The sequence below is a fragment of the Copidosoma floridanum genome, unplaced genomic scaffold (genome assembly GCF_036245765.1).
Source record: "Copidosoma floridanum isolate Cflo_tuat_1 unplaced genomic scaffold, Cflo_Japanese_pri ptg000011l, whole genome shotgun sequence".
Lineage (NCBI taxonomy): Eukaryota > Metazoa > Arthropoda > Insecta > Hymenoptera > Encyrtidae > Copidosoma > Copidosoma floridanum.
Genome location: NW_028321888.1, coordinates 2,353,533 through 2,372,301, shown reverse-complemented (window position 1 = coordinate 2,372,301; position 18,769 = coordinate 2,353,533). Strand labels below are relative to the sequence as shown.

At 33.3% G+C, this 18,769-nt stretch overlaps 1 protein-coding gene across 3 annotated transcripts in view; it reads right to left on the bottom strand.

The window, feature by feature from the left end:
- The window catches only part of zfh2 (Zn finger homeodomain 2), a 192,920-nt gene that overhangs the window by 147,179 nt on the left and 26,972 nt on the right, over window positions 1-18,769 (bottom strand). The window contains exon 3 of one of the 3 annotated variants that reach the window (XM_089589940.1): window positions 13,309-13,331. The exons of the other annotated variants lie outside the window; for them this stretch is intronic. Coding sequence (XP_089446066.1) covers window positions 13,309-13,331 — 23 coding nt within the window. The remainder of the gene's footprint in view (window positions 1-13,308; window positions 13,332-18,769) is intronic. 3 annotated transcript variants of the gene reach the window in all.

Genomic DNA, 18,769 nt, shown 5'->3' with positions numbered 1-18,769 from the left:
AAAAATGTAATGTTTTGAAGTCAGACAAGTTATATTGAATCTTTAGCAAATGAGTACAAATTAGAAAATGCTAAATTGTATGATACACCAATGAAAATTAATTAAAAGCTAGAACAAGCAAAAAAAGTTTGATATGATTTAAAGTATAGAAATTTGGTTGGCAAACTTATGTATATTAGTTTAAGCACGAGACCTAATATAAGATATAGCGTTAATTATTTAAGTCGATTTTAAAATTGTTATAATGGATCACATTTTAAGTATGCGATGAGGTTTTTGAAATACTTGTACCTAACAAGAGATTTAAACCTAATGTACAAGAAAAATGATGATGCAGATATAGTCGATTGTTTTGTTGATTCAGACTGGGCAGGTGACAGTCTTGATAGAAAATCTACATCAGGCTATGTAATAAGATTTTTAGGGAATGTGGTTTATTGGAAAATGCGAAAACAAAATAGTGTAACAAAATCATCGACTTCAGCTGAGTATGTGGCTTTATCCAGAGGCTGTAAGTGAATTAAAGTTGATAAAAGATTTGTTAGACATTTTTAAGGTAAAATTGAATGAACCGATGAGAATTTATGAAGACAATTCAGGAGCTTTAAGCATTGAAAAATTCGGATATTTTACAAAAAGTTCAAAATATATTGAGGTGAATTATCATTCTATTCATGAAAGTTACTTAAAAGAAATAACTGATGTAGTAAAAGTTAAATTAGAAAGTAATATTGCAGATATTTTTACGAAGTCTTTTGGAAGGGTAAAATTTGAAAAGTTTAGAAGTATGTTAAATTTGGTTGAATAAGTTATAATGGTATAAATGTAAGGAGGCGTGTTAAGTATATTGTACATTTGTACTAATATTTTTGTATGTGTATAAGTATGAGAGATGGACTAGGAGCGTCATCTCTGGAGGATTGCAGTTGTATGATATTTGCGAACGCGTGACGTTCGAACTCGGGTGCAAGATAGATGAGAGAGATCATGTCTGTCCGTCGAAGCATGTGGTCATGCATGCAAGTAGCCGTTTGTCATTGACTGTTATGTGTATCGTTGTTATAATTATATATTTTTTCTATCAAATCTTATTAACTATTACAAGGTGTGTTGGTTCATTTTCCGATCCACGGAAAAAATCCCTCAATTTATTAACCACTGTTCTGGGAACTCCTGTGATATTTGCTTGTGTAACTATTTAACAATTTACTTATAAATTTGGCAGTTTATTAGTGCTTTAGATTTTTTTGTAATTGACGCTTGTGTTATTTATAAATGAAATATTAGTCAATAAAGTAGTCTATAGGCACCCCAAGTTGCTTGGTACTAGGCGCTTGTGTGATTAATCAATGACTTATTAGCATACAATGTTGCCAGTAAGCCTTTGGTCATCTGGTAATATCCGCTTATGTCATTAAGTTTTTATATATCAATTTATAAAGAGGCTAATAAGGACTAGCTTATCTGGTAGTCGACGCTCAGGTCATTAATTTTTATCTTAATTAATTATAAAGTGTCCTGTAAGCACTTTGTAAGGCTGTATGGTGATAGGCGCTTATATTATTATTCTATTCGCTTTAAGTTCGATTCCGAAATCGCGCCCGCACTGGAGACTTTGAGAACGATTGGTCGTGATTAGAAAAGGACAGTATTATGCATTGATTCCCACATGCTTGTAGAAAAGCGACATTTAAGGGTTCGCCACCTGGTGAATGGAGCCGGAAGCTCGATTTCACAATAGTTACCTTTTTTAATGACGACCAATCGTTCTTAAAGTCTCCAGTAGGGGCGCGATTTCGGAATTGCGCTCAAAGCGAATACGATTTATCAAATAATAAAGTAGTCTTAAAGGACCCAAGGTCACGTAATGATTGGTACTTGTGTTATTGATAAATGTTATATAAGTTAATCAAGTGGTTAGTAAGCTCTCCAGTTATATGATGATCTGCGCTTGTGATAATAAAAGCCCCAGGTCACCTGGTGATTAGCACTTGTTATATTGATCAACGTTCCAATAGTTAATAAAGTGACTAAGAAGTGTTTAAGGTCACCCGCTAATAAGTGCTTCTTATATAAGTCGATGTTATATTAGTTAATAAAGTTGCCAGTAAGCACTTAGGGTCACTTGAGAATGGGGACTTGTGTTGTAAATCGATGTTTTATAAGTTAATAATGCGAGTAAGCGTCCTAAGTCATCTAGTTATAGGTGCTCGTGCCATTGATTCGTATCTGGTTATGTTATAAAGTGGCAAATAAGTGGCCTGGCTTGCCCAGTCATAAGCGCTAGCATTTTTAAATTTTGTCTTATTAATCTACAAAATGGCCAATAAGCAACCCAGATTATCTGGTGATTGGCGCTAGTATTGTTAATTTTTGTGTAATCAATTTATAAAGTAGACAATAAAAGTTCTAGGTCACCTGGTAATAGGGGCTTGTGTTATGAACAAATGTCGTATTAGTTAATAAAATAGCCAGAAAGCAATTCAAGATACCTGGTTATAGGTATTTTTGTCAATAATCATTAATTTTTTAATTAATGAAGTGGCCAGTAAGCTTTCCAGTATACTTTCGACATATAGCAAGGCATAAATAGATTTGATGTGAAGTACATTCAAGGAGTGCTCAATGCATAAAATATACTCAAGCAATGGATCGACTTCTTTGATACAAGCTTGTAATCCTACGTAAGCACCTGACATATTGCTCGCATTGTCGTAAGGTTGACTTCAATAATTTTGAATATCCGAATTAAGTTCTCGTAGAGTATTTAGAACAGTTTTTGTCAATTCCTTAGATGAATACCCGCAGTCCAATGTAAATTTAATAAATCTTTTTTTTTGGGTGCCTGTCACACCAACGTATCGTATAATAAATGTAAGTTGATCAGTATATGAGATGTTGGGTGTGGAATCAACACTTATAGAAAAATATTTTGCTTTTTTTACCTTATTAGTAATTTTTTTGAAGAAATGTCAAACCATCAAGTTTATTGTTGCTTCACAAATAGTTAATAATAGATAAGAAACTTTTCCACTTTCTGAATTATCACATGACTTTATATGACTCTTGAGAAAAAAGTCAAACTCAGCTATGAGCTCTAAAAGCATCATGTCATTATTATTGTAGAGACATCAAAATGATTCAGTATTTCCTCTAAAAGCTAAGCCTATTGATGCAAATGATATGATTAAAGTGATAACACGCCGTTAAACAATACACTAATAATTTATTTCGGTTTCAATTTGAATTTTCCATAAATTATATTCTGTATAAGGGTCGTTTCACGCGAAACGTCCCGTGTCCGCCGCGCGAGCGCTAAAAGTCACTGTTTTCAGCTCATTTTCTCGACCTTACTCCTATCCTAAAAAAATGTTGCAAACAGCATTATCGATGTTTTTTTCAGTCAGCTTTTCGATAATGTGATTAGTTTTTCGAAAAACTTCATTTTCACTAAAAAACACAAAACTTGCTATATCTCGAAAATGGCATTTTTAATACTTTTTTTGATAGGCTAGATGGGAAGCTAAGGTTTTCTTACATTGAAAACGTCTTTTGGCACAGTGTGCTCTCACTGAAAAATTCAAGTACAACAATACCAAAGAGTAGACGTTCGGCCGTCTGAACGCGTGCCGAACCCCGGTGCGGCGCCGTGCCGCGCTCAAGTTATTTTTCTTTCATAGCTGTTAGGTTCACCCAGTGCAGATTTCAGAGAGAATTGGTGATTCATGATTGAAAGCTTAGAGTTGAGAGAGTAATGAAGGGTCGTCAATTGCCGAGGCTTCCAGCCTTGCTACAAGCAACTCCGCTCATGACGTCTACCAGTGAATGACTAACTTGGTTTAATAGTGGCCGGCTTTTTACAGTCTTTTAGTTGACCAATTGTTGCTATAAATGGTAGTAAAAATATATTTGTTGTCAAGGTAGTTCAACGTTAGATGGCCCTAAAAAGAACCAATGAGATTGATTATTAATAAGGTAACGTAAATACTTATGATGGCCCTGAAAAGGGCCAAAGTCGATACTTTTAGCCATTCCTTATTATTATTCTTGATGAAAGAGCTGGCTACGGATAGCTTGACTCTTACTCCCGGAGTCTCTGCATACAGTGACCGTGCTGGAGGGAGGTATACCTCTGACCAAAGAATATCTCGTCTTCGAGTCGTTCCCTAGATAACTAACCGCTCATCGGTAATCGAGAAAGTGGGCCTGAAGAATACCTTATCAGTGGGTATGTCGTTGCGACGAACCACTTAGAAGCCCGTTGTGGTTGTCGGAGCTCAGGGTTGTTTTTCCTGGCTTGTTGTTGTAGCAAAATCGTCTCTGGTAGCACCAGGTTGATTAGAAGAATGGTCATGAAACCCCAAATTTCTAGAGCAGGTTATGCTTTTGTTAGATGGCTCCTGGTATTTTACTGGAGACGTGAGCATTCAGAAGGCTTTTGTGCTGGTTTCACTCGCCAATCGTGGTGGTTTAGGATGGAGTTCGACATAAGTTACTTATCCATTGAAGGAGAGTATCGTTGGTAGACGGAATACCTATCTGCACGACTTCTATATATGTGCTTCATGCACTGCTGGGGAACGACTGTGGTATTCGGTAATTTGCTCAGGAGTATTATAACCAGACTCACTTAATTCTGATGCAGGTAGCTTTGATATTACTTTTACGCCACCTTGAGGATCCTACTAAATTAAAGTGAAAAGCCAGCATATTTTTGCAAACTTTAAGCTGATTTGTAGCTATTGCTGTTAATTTTTTCAAAATAAAAACTTCACTTAAGCTATCTAGGAAGCGTTAACAATCAGTTTGCAAAATTTTAGCAAGATTGGCTGAGTAGTTTTCGTGGTTAGCGATTACAACAATTCTTGCGACTTTTCTTTACACATTATACATGTAATAGTTTTTTTTTTTTTTATATCCCTTTGAGATTTAAAAATTGTAACTTAAACTAAATATGCTTATAGATATGTTTAGGGTCCCAAGATTGAGGTTACGTGGGTGACACACCGAGATCTGTAGTTGTCTAAACAAACGTAGAAGAAAATTTCTAAGTCTAGACAACAACAAAAATTTAGGAATCTGATTATCGATTAAATCCATTGATTTGACCTATCAACGATAATTTTTACATATGTGTATCAGGGACTGTATATTTCTACATTATCGACCTATCTTTGAATTTCATGAAAATTATTAATAATAGTACAGTTCATCCATGTGATTAAGTTGAAGCCTCTAATAGTGTCCTTGAACATACCTACATATCAGTTAAACAATGTTACAAGACAACGAACGATGTTAATTGAATAATACGCAGCGTATTTAGTTCATGCGCAAACGTACACAGTTTGACACTTCTAGAATATTTTGATCAAAGATTTGTTTGTTGCACTTACTATTATCAATATCCGGTTAAATTGAAGACTCATCTTTTTTAGGAAAAAATTGTTTAATAAAGTAGTCTTCGAAATGACTTTTTCGTCAAGGTTAAGTTTGATTTTGCCAGTTTTTTGTGTTAAGCACCACTTTATTTTTCTGGTCAACTCATAGTAAGCAAGTGATATAGAACTGAAAGTAAATTTCAAATACAAAATACAAAATACAAATACAAATACAAAAGATTTCTTAGGTATTATACGATAAAGAGGAAAATCAAGGGCACAAAAGTTGACAAAAAGATTGAGGTTACTTTTGTCATACGATTTATTTAGCGATGTTGCAGTAAAAAATAATTCCATAAACAACTATGCTTCGAAAGAAAACAATCTGAACCGTATAATATGCATTATGTAAACAGTTTCTTCTGCTGCAAGCAGTTCTGCGATCGTTTCAATTTATACATATGAGCAATAAAGGTGCGTTTACTCTGAATGAATGAATGAACTGAATTTTGTACGTATTTAGTGTTTGTACAATGCGCACCTGAAACGGGAATAAGACCACTCGTCTAGGAGATGGTCGTCTGAATTTTTTACGTATTTGGTGTTTGTACGATGCGCACCTGCAATGGGAATAATATAACTCGTCTAGGAGATGGTCGTCTGATAGTCGTTACTTTGTGGAATTAAAAATTCACGTAAGTACAAAAAGTTTTGATTCATAAGTCTACAAGAAAATCATGAAAAAAAATATATAGATAAACTGTAAGTAAGTTATACAATAGTTTACTTGAAAGTTTGAGTTACTGTAAGGGAATTAACTGTTAAGAGTTAAGTCCAAAAGACTCTTTATCTGATCCATTCAATCATGAATTTTGCTTCTCACAATGGGTGGCAAGCTTGATGGCGTTGGGGTGGCGAAAACTCAAGTCTGTCCCAGAAACTTATACCAAAATCAATACAAAATCTACAAATGTATTATATGTATAACACACTGGTTTATAGGGCTATTAGATTGCGGGAGGTAGTGGAGAATCTTGTTACTCTAGACATAAACTTCAATTATTTGAAGCAGCTAATGACAAAAATTATTTAAAAGAATGTTGTCATAAAAAACATTTATTGGAAAATTCATACCAGTTTAATTCTAAAAAAATTTAAGTAAAATCTAATAGTTACAAAAAAAATTATAAAAATGGCTTGAACTGAAGGAGATCGCTTGGTTGAATGTTAAGAAGTAGGAACTGTCAGTTTTAATTCTATTTTACTAAGATTTATAATAACATTGTACCAAAAGTTAGTAAGGTGGTGATATTGGTGGCTGCAAAGTTTTTATAACGTATTTTATCGTCTAGAGAGTAGCTTGATTAAAGAATCTAAGACACAGGGTTGAGCTCACTGTAGAATATATATATTTTTACAAATGTCACAGTTAATATTAAAAAATAATTTCGTCTACCACATGTGATTTTTGTCTTATGTGTTATACACGTATTATTTTGTCCAACACATATTTTAATTGTTGATGACCATAGATATGAGCCGATTATATAATATTGCATACAACTATACACTGAAAAAATGTTTTATAACAACATTCGTTTTGAACAGCAATTCGAAATAGCAACCACCTGCAGAGGAAAAGATATCGACTTACACACAAAAAATATACATTCTCTTATGGGCCATAACTTACTGTACATGTCACTTTTAACGTTAATGTATCTGTGAGAGTTTAAATGAGATTTTCAGTCTTGAGTATTATCTTCACAATAAAAAAATTTTTTTTTACAACTTTATAAAATCAATTTTAATTTTATAAATAAAATGCATACATTCTATATGTAAGTATAATAAAAATTACTTCCTAATGTACTGACTTAAGATCACTCCATAAAATCATGCATTGATATTAAAAAAAGAGCCATAACATCCACTCTCGTCAAAATACAAGTATTTCAAAACAGAAATTGTTTTTTAATAAAACATAATCAAAAAGATATCTTCTAATGTAAGAGTTTACTTAGTTCTTAAAAAAATTAACGAAGTTGTAAGAAATATGATACTGTTTTAATAAAGACGTGTAACAGTTCCTGGTCCATGAAGGACTCTGTCTCCTTGTAAGTGAGAATCAACATTTTTTTTCCTACCCATGACGCTGTTCCAATTGCTGCACAAAGCAAATGAATTAAAGAATTCAAAATGATTTCATTCCCTAGTGATCATGTTCAATGGAAACTAATAAAAATACGTTTTGTACTATTCGGCACTAAAAATCCCCAGTAGAAATGCTTATCTATTTTTATAAGTAATAATTTGGGAGGATTAATTCTAGATTATTTAATCACTTTAATCGTGTAAGAAAATTTCACAAGTTGTTCTATTCGGTTAGACGTGTAACAATCTACGCAAGCGCTATAGTATTTTATATGAAAAATGTAACTTGATATTTAACATTATTATACGTTCGCTTATTTTCATGACTATGTAATTAAATTTTTTAATTACCTACAACATACGGCTTTAATTTAAAAAAAAACGTATTTAGTGCACGGAAAACGGTATACATACTGAAATCAGAAGTAGAAAGTGGCAACATCGAGAAATACGAAGAATGAACCATATACACCGGTAGTCTCGAAGTAAATGTAAAAAAAAGTAAAAAAGTAAAAAGTAAACTATAAAGACAATACATAACTTTAAGAGCGATGCTGTTCAATTTTTATTATGTCGTAACAACGTTTTGACTACACTTTGGCAGCTTTTTTCAAGTGCAACTTATATTTATTGACTTTGCTCCGTAAAATTTTTGTCAACGTTGAATTTTGACTTGAAAAGGACTGCCAAAGTGTAGTCGAAACGTTGTCACGACATGATAAAAATTGAAGAGCGCCACCCTTACAGTTATTTATAGTCTTTGTACATTCCTCGCTGTTCTTGGAATCCTCTTGGTGTATATATCGAAGTATGCTAACTACAATTCATTAAATTTAATCGTTTCACATAAATTTGATTTTTGAATGTCGCGCGCATCTCCAATTTCAAACTCCAGTACCAGTACCCATTGATGACTCGAATCTCAGCAGAAGCAGCTGCTTTGCCTCCCCCAGTGCTTCTATCGATCTTGTCAGCCAATCGACACCTTCAAAGACGTCTGTAACCACCTCCAACCTCCTCCACCGCTGTTCGAAACCGCCGACCCCAATAGGCTGCTTTTAACACTTTTATTTCAGTAACCCTTAAACCTTATATTTTCCGTATTTTAATAATCTAACCTTTGTAACTGCTTCTCTTACTTCCACTAGTTAAGTGAATACGTCTTTTCATCAAAAATCATAATAGAATTTGGTAGAGCGTCAGCTGAAAATACTATTGCTTCATGTCTACTGAAAGGGAAATATTGTATGCCATTTATAAGGCTCTAATAACTCTTGAGACAACCTATATTCGGGTTGGTTAGGTAGTTTTGAGTATACGTACAATTTTTTTAACCTCAATCTATTAGGACCTACAATGAGCGCAAATAAGCGGTTCATTCCATTAAAATTATATGGACCACAGAAAACAGCTCAAATACTATCAGGCAGTTTTTCACCATGTCGATTTTTCTGTTTCACGACAGCGTTAAGGCTTTAAACGCACAATTACACAGTTTGTGCTTCAAATTTCATATATGCTTTGTATGATGGCTTAAATACTACAACTTTACAAGCTACAAATATAGTGCTTTTGTAATTTATCATTTACTTACAAATACGTAGGCATAATATTCAATTACATAAATGCTATAAATACAATGATCTTCTTTTGTAGTACTTAGTAATGATCCAACCTCTGGACAGCAATGATCATTTATCATAAGAGAGGACATGGTATTTTAAACAAGGCCTTAAACAATTTAATCATACAACTTCTTACATCAGACCATAAGTATTGTGGTTCAGGTAATAAGCTTGCGAAACTTCTTGCGAGAGATAATCTGGGTACAACATTTTTAGGCACACAGTACGATGAGCATCACAAAGCTTATTCTTAGAATTAAAAAAACGTTAAAGCAAGAGAGATAATCGATAAAATTTCAGCTGATGAAGATTGGCAAAGACTTAGGGCTTCTAATTTGTGCATCGGTAAGAATGCCACTGCTTTAGCAATAATAACGGGTGCTATAAAGCTTAAAAGTAACTTAGCTATGGGCTTAAGACACTAAAAGAAAATTAGGAATAGTATAAAGAAAGAAAAAAATATGCAATGCCTTAAATACACTTTTGTAAACTACCTGTCAAAGAATTAATACTAAAAGCAAAGATGCACGCAAAATTATTTCTTTTATTTTTTAAAGTGCTTGTAGTGCAGTTAAAAAAGCAGGTAGTAAAAAATATGTTTAAAAATTCTGTATAGCAAGCCTTCCTGCCAGAATGGCAGATGTTTTATCCCTGGCACCCTTGTTTACAGATATAAGTGCAACTGGCGCCCTAGAAAATGGGGTTAAAAGAATATTAAAAAGTATCAATGCAGCTAAAGCAGCTAAGCAACAGCTACAAAAGAGTTGAAAGCATAAAATAATTGTGTAGGCTAAAGATCTTTATCTTAAACAATAAAAAACTAGATTGGGCGTTTTTCTAAAGCCATACGCTGAAAAAGGATTTCAAAAAAGACCATCAAAACAAAAATACCTAATAGATTTTTAACTAACGTTAATTTATTAAAGTATCCTGGAATTCCTTAAAATTATTACTCTAGCAGGATATTTATAAAAACTAACTTACCTACGAATAGGCTGTGATATTATTAAACTGCAATAGTAAATCTTGATGATAAAAATGGACCTTAGACTCATTGTGTAAAATATAAAAACCATGGTGATAATATTCTTTATTAAGGAGGCTCAACACACCTATCGAAGTACTTGTGAAATGGATGAAATTGTAATCCACGGTCAATGAGTATGTTTTTTACCTCTGTGTAAAGTTTCAGCATAGGTTACTCCGTAGAATTTTTAGTAAAACGCGTTACAAGTGTACGTCTTATACATAGCCTCGTATGAAGACGGCACTTTTTTCATAATGCATAATGCGTAAACTTTTATTTAAAGTATTCATCAACTTATACTCGACATTTCGTGGACATTGTTTAGCGATTGATATTAACTATCATTACGTACAACAAAAGGTTATATCTACGTAAACATCAACCACCACATGGAGCAGACGAAGCTTGTGTTGATTTGTTCTGCTCTGGAGTGTAAGTAATAATATATATATATATATATATATATATATATATATATATATATATATATATATATATATATACTAGCAGCCCCCCGTCTCGGCTTCGCCCGAGACTTATTAAATAAAACACCGTAGTGTGTTGACATGTAATGTGAAACATTTTTAGTTAGAAAATTTTACACATATTCCCGATACATCACAGAACAAAAATATTCTTATTAAGAACATATTTTTTCGGAATCCATATAGTTTATTTGGTCAAATAATAAGGTGTAAGAATTCGAAAAAATAATTATGCTGAAAAGTACCGTGCGTTCTTTATGCCATCAAATAATCAATGGCTATAAGAAGTTGTTGATTTAGTTTCTTCTGTGTAATTCACGGAAAGGGCTATTTTTTGAAGCTGTTAAGATTTTAAACCCCCAAAAAATGTATATTAAAAAAAAATTGTTTTTTCTCATATCTCACAATTTTATTACCAGAGCAACAAAGTCCTGGACTTTAAACCCAACATTTTTATTGCCACAAAAACACAAATACATTTTCTACTCATTAAAAAATCTGAAGTAGGATCTTTAAAGATTTCAGAGATTGCTGTGAGGGTACAATGAAAAGCTGATCTCTCACGTAATGGACTCTTTAGTTGACGATTTTGACGCTGCTGTTTCAATCTCGATAAATTTTCTGCGTCAGTTTCTTGACGCCTCAAATTGTATTCATTAGATACATTTGAGGTTTTCTTTCCAATATACCCTTTTGCGACTATTGGTATGCTTACGACTGTTATGACCCCTAAAGGCTATTTTCAGTCAACTTTGTTAATTTTAATACATGTGTTGGCAAGGTAGTTCGACGTCCGATGGCCCTAAAAAAGACCGGTGAGCTTCTTAAGTTAACTCTTTCTTGACTGCAGTTAACAGCAATTGTGACTGCCTGGATACCTCAGGGTGATCTTCTCTGGCTTACTGTTGAAGACCCAGACTGATTGGGAGAAAAATTACAAAGTCCGAAGCTTTGGGGCTAGTTGTAGTGCTCTTTTCCAACGTCTCCCGGTATAACGTCGAAGACGTTGGTGTCTAAAGCACCTTTTTTATTTGCAGATTCAGTTGTTTTGGTGATCTTAGATGGGGAGATTGGTTAGTGATACTTGTCCAGTGGAGGCTGTCCCGTTGGCTCAAGTTTTTTTTCCTTTATAGCTATTATAGGTTTGCCCAGCGCAGACCTTGGAGAGGATCAGTGATTCCTGGTTGAATGCTTAGAGTCGAGAGGGTAATATAGAGTCGTCGGTCACCGGGTTTTCCAGCCTTGCGAAGAACAACTCCGCAGGTGACGTCTGCCAGTGAATAGCTGACTTGGTTTAATAGTGCCCGTCTTTAGTTAATATAGTCTTTTAGTCGACGAATCGCTTCCGGAAATGGTAATAAAAATTTATTTGTTGGCAAGGTAGTTTACACTTAGGTGGCCCCTAAAAAGAACCGATGAAATTGATGGTTAAGTAGGGAACGTAAATACTTATAATGGCCCTAAAAAGCGCCAGTGGTGAAACTTCCAGGCTATTCTTTATTTTTATTCCTGATGATGAAGAGCTGGCTACGGGTTGCTTGATTCTTACCCTGGGAGTCTCGATGTACAGAGACTGTGATGGAGGGAGGTACGCCGCTGACCAAAGAATATCTCGTCTCGGGTCGTTCCCCGGATAACCAACTGCTCAATTGCTCATCTTTAGACGGAAACATGTGGGTAAGCGCGTTAGAGACGCGACGACCAAGAAGAAAGCCGTTGTGGCTTCCCGTGCCCCTCAGAGCTGTTTTTCCTTGCTTACATTTGTAGCCACAAATTCTCTAACTACACCAGGTGGGATGGTGGGACTGCCACACAACTCTGAAGAGATGGTGCAGATTGTTCTCTGGCTAAATATGTCTCCTGGTATTCTGGCAGAGACGGCATCGGTTGGAAGTAATTTATTATTCTTTGATCACACTCGTCGAGATTCAGGGTGAAGGAACACTTAGGTCCCTTCCCCCTTAGAGAAGAGTGTCGTCCGTAACCGGGATACCCAGATGCAGGACTATCACCAGCATTCTCTGAACATCTTGATGAGCTGCCGAAGCTCGACTGTACAAATATCGATACGCTCCGGCCTATTATAACCACACTTATTTAATTATGTTGCAGGTAGCTCTGATTTTATGTCGACGCCACCTAGCGGATTTTACTGAACTAAAGTGAAAAGCTGGCGTATTTTTGCAAAACTTTGAGCTCATTTATTGCTATTGTTATTAAATTTTTTAAGATAAAAACTATACTAAAACCATCTAGGAAGTATCATGAATCAGTGTGCAAAATTTCAGCAAAATCGGTTCAGTAGTTTTCGCGGTTAGCGATTACAACGGTTTTAGCGACTTTTCTTTATATATTAGTAAGATATATATACATATATATATATAATATACATACTTGTTCATATTTAAAACTCTCATCGCATACTTAAAATGTGTTTGATTGTAACAATTTTGATATCTGCTAGAATAATACAATTTACAATGTAACTTATTTCAGGTTTCATGCCTGAACTAATATACATAAATTCGCCAATCAAATTTCTATACTTTAAATCATTTCTAACTTTTTTTGCTTGTTCTAGCTTTTAATTAATTTACATTGGTGTATCATTTAATTTAGCATTTTATAATTTGTACTCATTTGCTAAAACATTACATTTCTTAACATTATTAGTAATATTTATTCCCAAATAATTATTTACTTTTTCTAAATCCTTCATGCAAAATCTCTTTAACGATTTTTCCTTAATCACATCAATAGTCTTTTGACTTTTACAACAAATTAATAGATCATTAACAAATAAAATAATATACGCTGTATCTTTTTCATTACTTAAAGAATATAAACAGTTGTCTACTTTACTATTTTCAAATCCTAAGTTTTTATAAATTTATCAAAACATTCAAACCAAGCTCTAGGGCTCTTTCTTAAGCCATACAATGCTTTTTTGCAATTTACATACTTTATTAGAAATACGGTCAAAACCGTGCAGTTGTTGGACATATACCTCTGATTTAACTTTCCCATTAAAAAAGCAGTTTCAACGTCCATCTGATCAATAATTAAGCCTTTTTGACAACAATGCAATAACAAAATTTTCAAAGTTTGCATTTTAGCTACAGGAAAATTAATATCTTCAATAGATTTTTTCCTTTTTTTTCCTTTTCTTTCCTTTTCTTGAAACCCTCTAACTACTAACCTAGCTTTAAATTTGTTTTTATCCTTTTTTTAAGACACCTACTTTCCATCTGAAACTTTCTTATCTTTTGGCTTATCTACCAATTTACAAGTCTCATTTTCATTTTAACAATCGATTTCTCTTTTCATCGCATTTTTCCAAGTATCAGATTTCAAAACTATTAGGATTTTGTGCACTACAATAATTAACATAAATTGTATTATACACATAATTATCATCATACATAGCTGAACGATTCACATTTCTTTCTGGTCTACAATTAATATTCTCATCTTTCTAGTTTTTAGATTAATTTCATTGTCGGTACAATTCTTATGATTTTCATTTTTCACATCTCCCTATTCATCACTAGACTAAAAATTCTTATCAAACATTTGATTTTCATTTTTCGTTTTGTCATAATCTTTTAAACCAATGCAATATTTATCCTTTTCTATGATATTTTTATGTCTAGCTACAAGAACTCTATTATTAATCGAAATTTGATATCCTACATTTTCATAACCTACGAGAACATCTAAATCTGCTTTCCTATCCCATTTAGACCTCCGTCTATGTTCTGGCACAAATACTCTACTACTTCCATACTTTTTAAAATGATTCGCATCAGGTATAATACCCAAAAAAATTTTAATAGGTGTTTTTAATTCAGCAATAAGTACAAGTATCCTGTTCTTTAAATAGGCTGCCGTACACACTTAAAGACCTTTTTCGTTGAAAATCCCCTACCACAAGCAGTTATGAGCTTTTCAGTACGTGGTAGGGATATTACTTGTATTGCGGTAGTATAAAATCTATGCTAAAATGTATGAGTTATTATAAATATCCTACTACTACGAGTCAGAATCGTGTCAGTGCCTGGTGGGTGTTTCTTGTCTACCAAGTATTTCTTCTAGCAATGCAAAATAGCGTATGCACAAAAAAGTCTTGAAGGACTTGTGCTTTATTAGTCTGTGTATATATACATATTCTTGCTTTGTTGATACTCCTTTGTAGGTTAGAACATTGTGTATATACTTTTGAGTACACCGGATTGTATTGGCTAAATGCAATTATTACGATAACTTATAATTCAAATTTAGTAAATAAAGAAGAAGATTCACGTTTGCTCATAATCAACAACGCATACTGCTGTTGTCAGACAAACAAACTTAGCATGAATTTTGTCGTGACTAATGTGGGGCTAGAAATTTTAATTACTAGACTGGCGTAAAAAGTTACTGATCTGACATTAATACAATCTAATAAGTTAATTAATTGATATTAAGAATCGTAGTAGGGGATTTTCAACGACAAAGGTCTTTCCATGCATATGACTTCCGGCCAAAATCTGCTATCTATCCTAGCTTCACTTAATAAACATTTAGAAATTTTCTGCATGCTACCATGTGAATATCTGGAGAGATTCATTCCGTGGATCGAAAAATGAGCACATTCTGGTTAATTGTAAATATTAATTTAATAAGAGACATAACTTGTACAAAGAGTGCCAAGCCAGCCACTCTTAACCCAGTGGTAAGAAAAGAGTATGTCAAAATTTTAGTATTTTCATTATACAGTTTTTTATATTTCTGATTAATGATCCTAATATTAAAAGAAAGAAAAAGTGCCACAGATAGAAATCCAAGATTACCCGGTAACGAGTCATGTGTTAGCAAAACAGCTAGTCTGACCGACCATCGACAGACATGAGAAGTAAGAGTCTAAAGTAGTATCTAAGTTGTAAAAAGTAGGCAGAGCTTAAGTTAAACGCTAGTTGGAGGGCTCCATTACGTCTATTTGTCTAGTGAGAGAGAGAAAGAGAGAGAGAGAGAACGGTTTTTCTGCGCTTGCGCTATTAGCCGAGAACATTCAAGAAAAGTCTTGGACGTATCCCATCACTGTTCTATTGACTGAGGATGCAGTTTGGCATGATATATGAGAAGCTTATGATTAAGTCTAAGTGATGATAATGGCTATTTTTATATTTTGATTCTTTTCAGTATGACACTTTGTTTTGCTAAAGACAATTGTAAGATAGTTTTTAACGTATGACATTAACTTATACTTGCCGGATCTAAAAATAATGTAAATGCAGTCTTTTAAACATAAATTTCACCTGTGACTGTGTATACTGCAACAACTTGGGAAGAACTTCAGATTATATATTAAAGGTTAAATGGCTTATTTCTTACATTGTGATATTAGATCCTTATAAAATTCGCTTACTTTATTATCTTTAACAAAATAATTTTATATCCATGAATTATCAAATTTGGAAGCTGTATGAGCACCTGGTACTTCTTATTACATCCAAATGGATAGTTAAGACCTCTAATTATAAAAGCCACGTGATATTTTTTTTACTGCTATACAAGAAATATTAAATTTTATCTTAATTTACAATATCACCCTTAGGGTGATCTTAATCTCGACATAAGGCACAATCAGTATGCATAGTTATGGGATATAAACGCCAATTTTCAAAATATATATTTCAGTAAAGACCGTGTACCTTTGTTAAGAAAGTATCAATTTATAACCCACATACCTTTCATTGTCATAGGTTGCTCTAAGCAAAACAAATAACTAAAAGACACTTCAGTAGATGTGTGTTTGGAATTTGAATGTTATGAAAATTTTTCTAACATATCAGCATATTGCTTAATTGTATATAATCGTATTATCCAGTACAGTCCAATTACTGGTGATGACAAAAAAATTATGTAGAGAGTGGTGGAGGTAAGACCTTTGAGGTGATGGTAGAGTAAATAACTATAAAAGAAGCTACAGTCTGACGTTAAGCTCACTTATTCCCTAGCAATCTCAGGATACAAATCGATTTATCACATCAATCAACTAGTTTTAACTTGAACAGCAACGTAAAGTATAAAAAATTTTCATTTAAGGATAGTGATGATAAAAAAATCTTGGCCAAAAAAAATAATTGGATAGAAAGTGTTCAGATAGTACAAAATCTATTTCTGAACGAAAAATTTGTGAAAAATTGAAATAAATTATCTAACTAGCTGATATGTAGGGCTTTAAACGGCCTGCCTATGAATTTCCACTAAAGGAGTTAGCTATTAATTGCAGATACTGAGCCTATTGTGTTAACATTCAAGCAACAATTTCCTCGAAAGGGACTTACTGATGAATACAAAAGAGAAAAAACTTAGCTGCAAGGTAATTATCACAAGGTAACATGGAATACAGGTAAACAACCATACAGTATTACAGGTGATTTTCCAGAGTGTGTTATCATGATGCATGCGAAGTACATGTGGAGTGCTTTTTACAGAAAAAATTCGAAGAGCGATTTGAATTTGGTTTTTATAATATCATGGAGTTTAATTATCCACTGATAAATAAAATTGAAATCGTTACACTAGGAGGGCTTATAAGAAATCAATTGTGCTGTACATAACGTTAAGCTATTAAAACACTTCATTTTTGCAGTTGATTTCATTAATTAGAAGGGCATATTTAATAGAGAGGTAAGACAATTGCTATCCCTCACCAGTCAAAGCGTGGCTGCAAATTAATATTAGGTGTAGTGTTTGAGAGAATCGCTTCTGTAATAATGGAAGCAGTACATTTATAAAACTAAATCTAAGTCAAATTTCTATCAATGTAAAGTAACAACGCGCACTGAAAGGACAGAGGTCAAGTACAATTTTATAAAGAGAATACTTCCTACGCATTTAAGAAAGTCAGTGGACTGACAGCATCAGAAACTCATTGTCACTTACTGTCATCTGATTCTTCCTTAAGTATAGCTGATTGACAATAGTTACAGCTGTCGTTTACAATATGAGGTATGTGAGGTTGTGCGCTAATTAACATAGATTCTTTTTAGTCTATTATTCGTCACATATACACTCACGTACCTCAGACGTTTGAATGGGCCCTAAGGCTATAAGACCATGTGATTCGTTTAAGTAACATACGGGGGATATTAGGCCATGTGTCTTAGACGTTTGAATACTATACGAAGTTAATAGACCATGTACTTCAGGAGCTGCGTAGCCTTGTTCTCTTACTATTTTACCTACTTATGTAGTTAGAATGAAGTATATTAATTTATTTCATGAATTTATGTATTAAATATTTGAATTCTTATTTGAAATTCAGATTCTTACACGGTTGGCACGGTGAAATAAATGGTCTATAAATCAATATGGCGGCCATTTTTAAGTGCTTAAGATTCTTCGTACGTCATAGCACACCTTTTGTTGACTCATTTCATCCTAGTTCTGATAGTTGCAGTTAAATTTAGTGATTAACTACACAAGTTAAATGAGAAACTGTAAGATACTCTCGCATAATTACGTCAGTATAGGTAGTACTATATCTTATGAGAGGAAATCATGAAGAATGTAATAGAGGATCTTGGAAAAATTTTCAGACATTGACTGTTTTTGTGAACGTATACTTCAATATTTTTTTGTAATTTATATAAATATAGGCTGTTTAATTGATCCACAATATACAAAAGATTTTCTACATTGAAAAATCGCTATCTAAAATTACTGTTAGTTCAATAAAAAGTTATTCTTTATAATTATTGAGTCAAGCTTTTAAACAGGCCATGTTTACAGACGTTTTATCAAATCTTCATTATTAATATTTATAAGATCACTATTCACGCTCACTTAATTTCGCTGTGCATGAAATTACAAAGATGTCATTCACTCTCAACTGCTAGTAAGCTTATGCATTAACACAAAGATTTAATAATAGATATTGAGATCAGAAATAACTGTTAAAAGATAAATTGTATAGTTGTATAAGCACAAAATTGAAATAGAGTACCTGTCATTGACTTTATTGTTAACAGAAACCAAATGCAAGGAATTTAAAAAATAAAATTTTGTAATCTGATGCATGACAATTTAATATTACAGAATCAGTTTTAT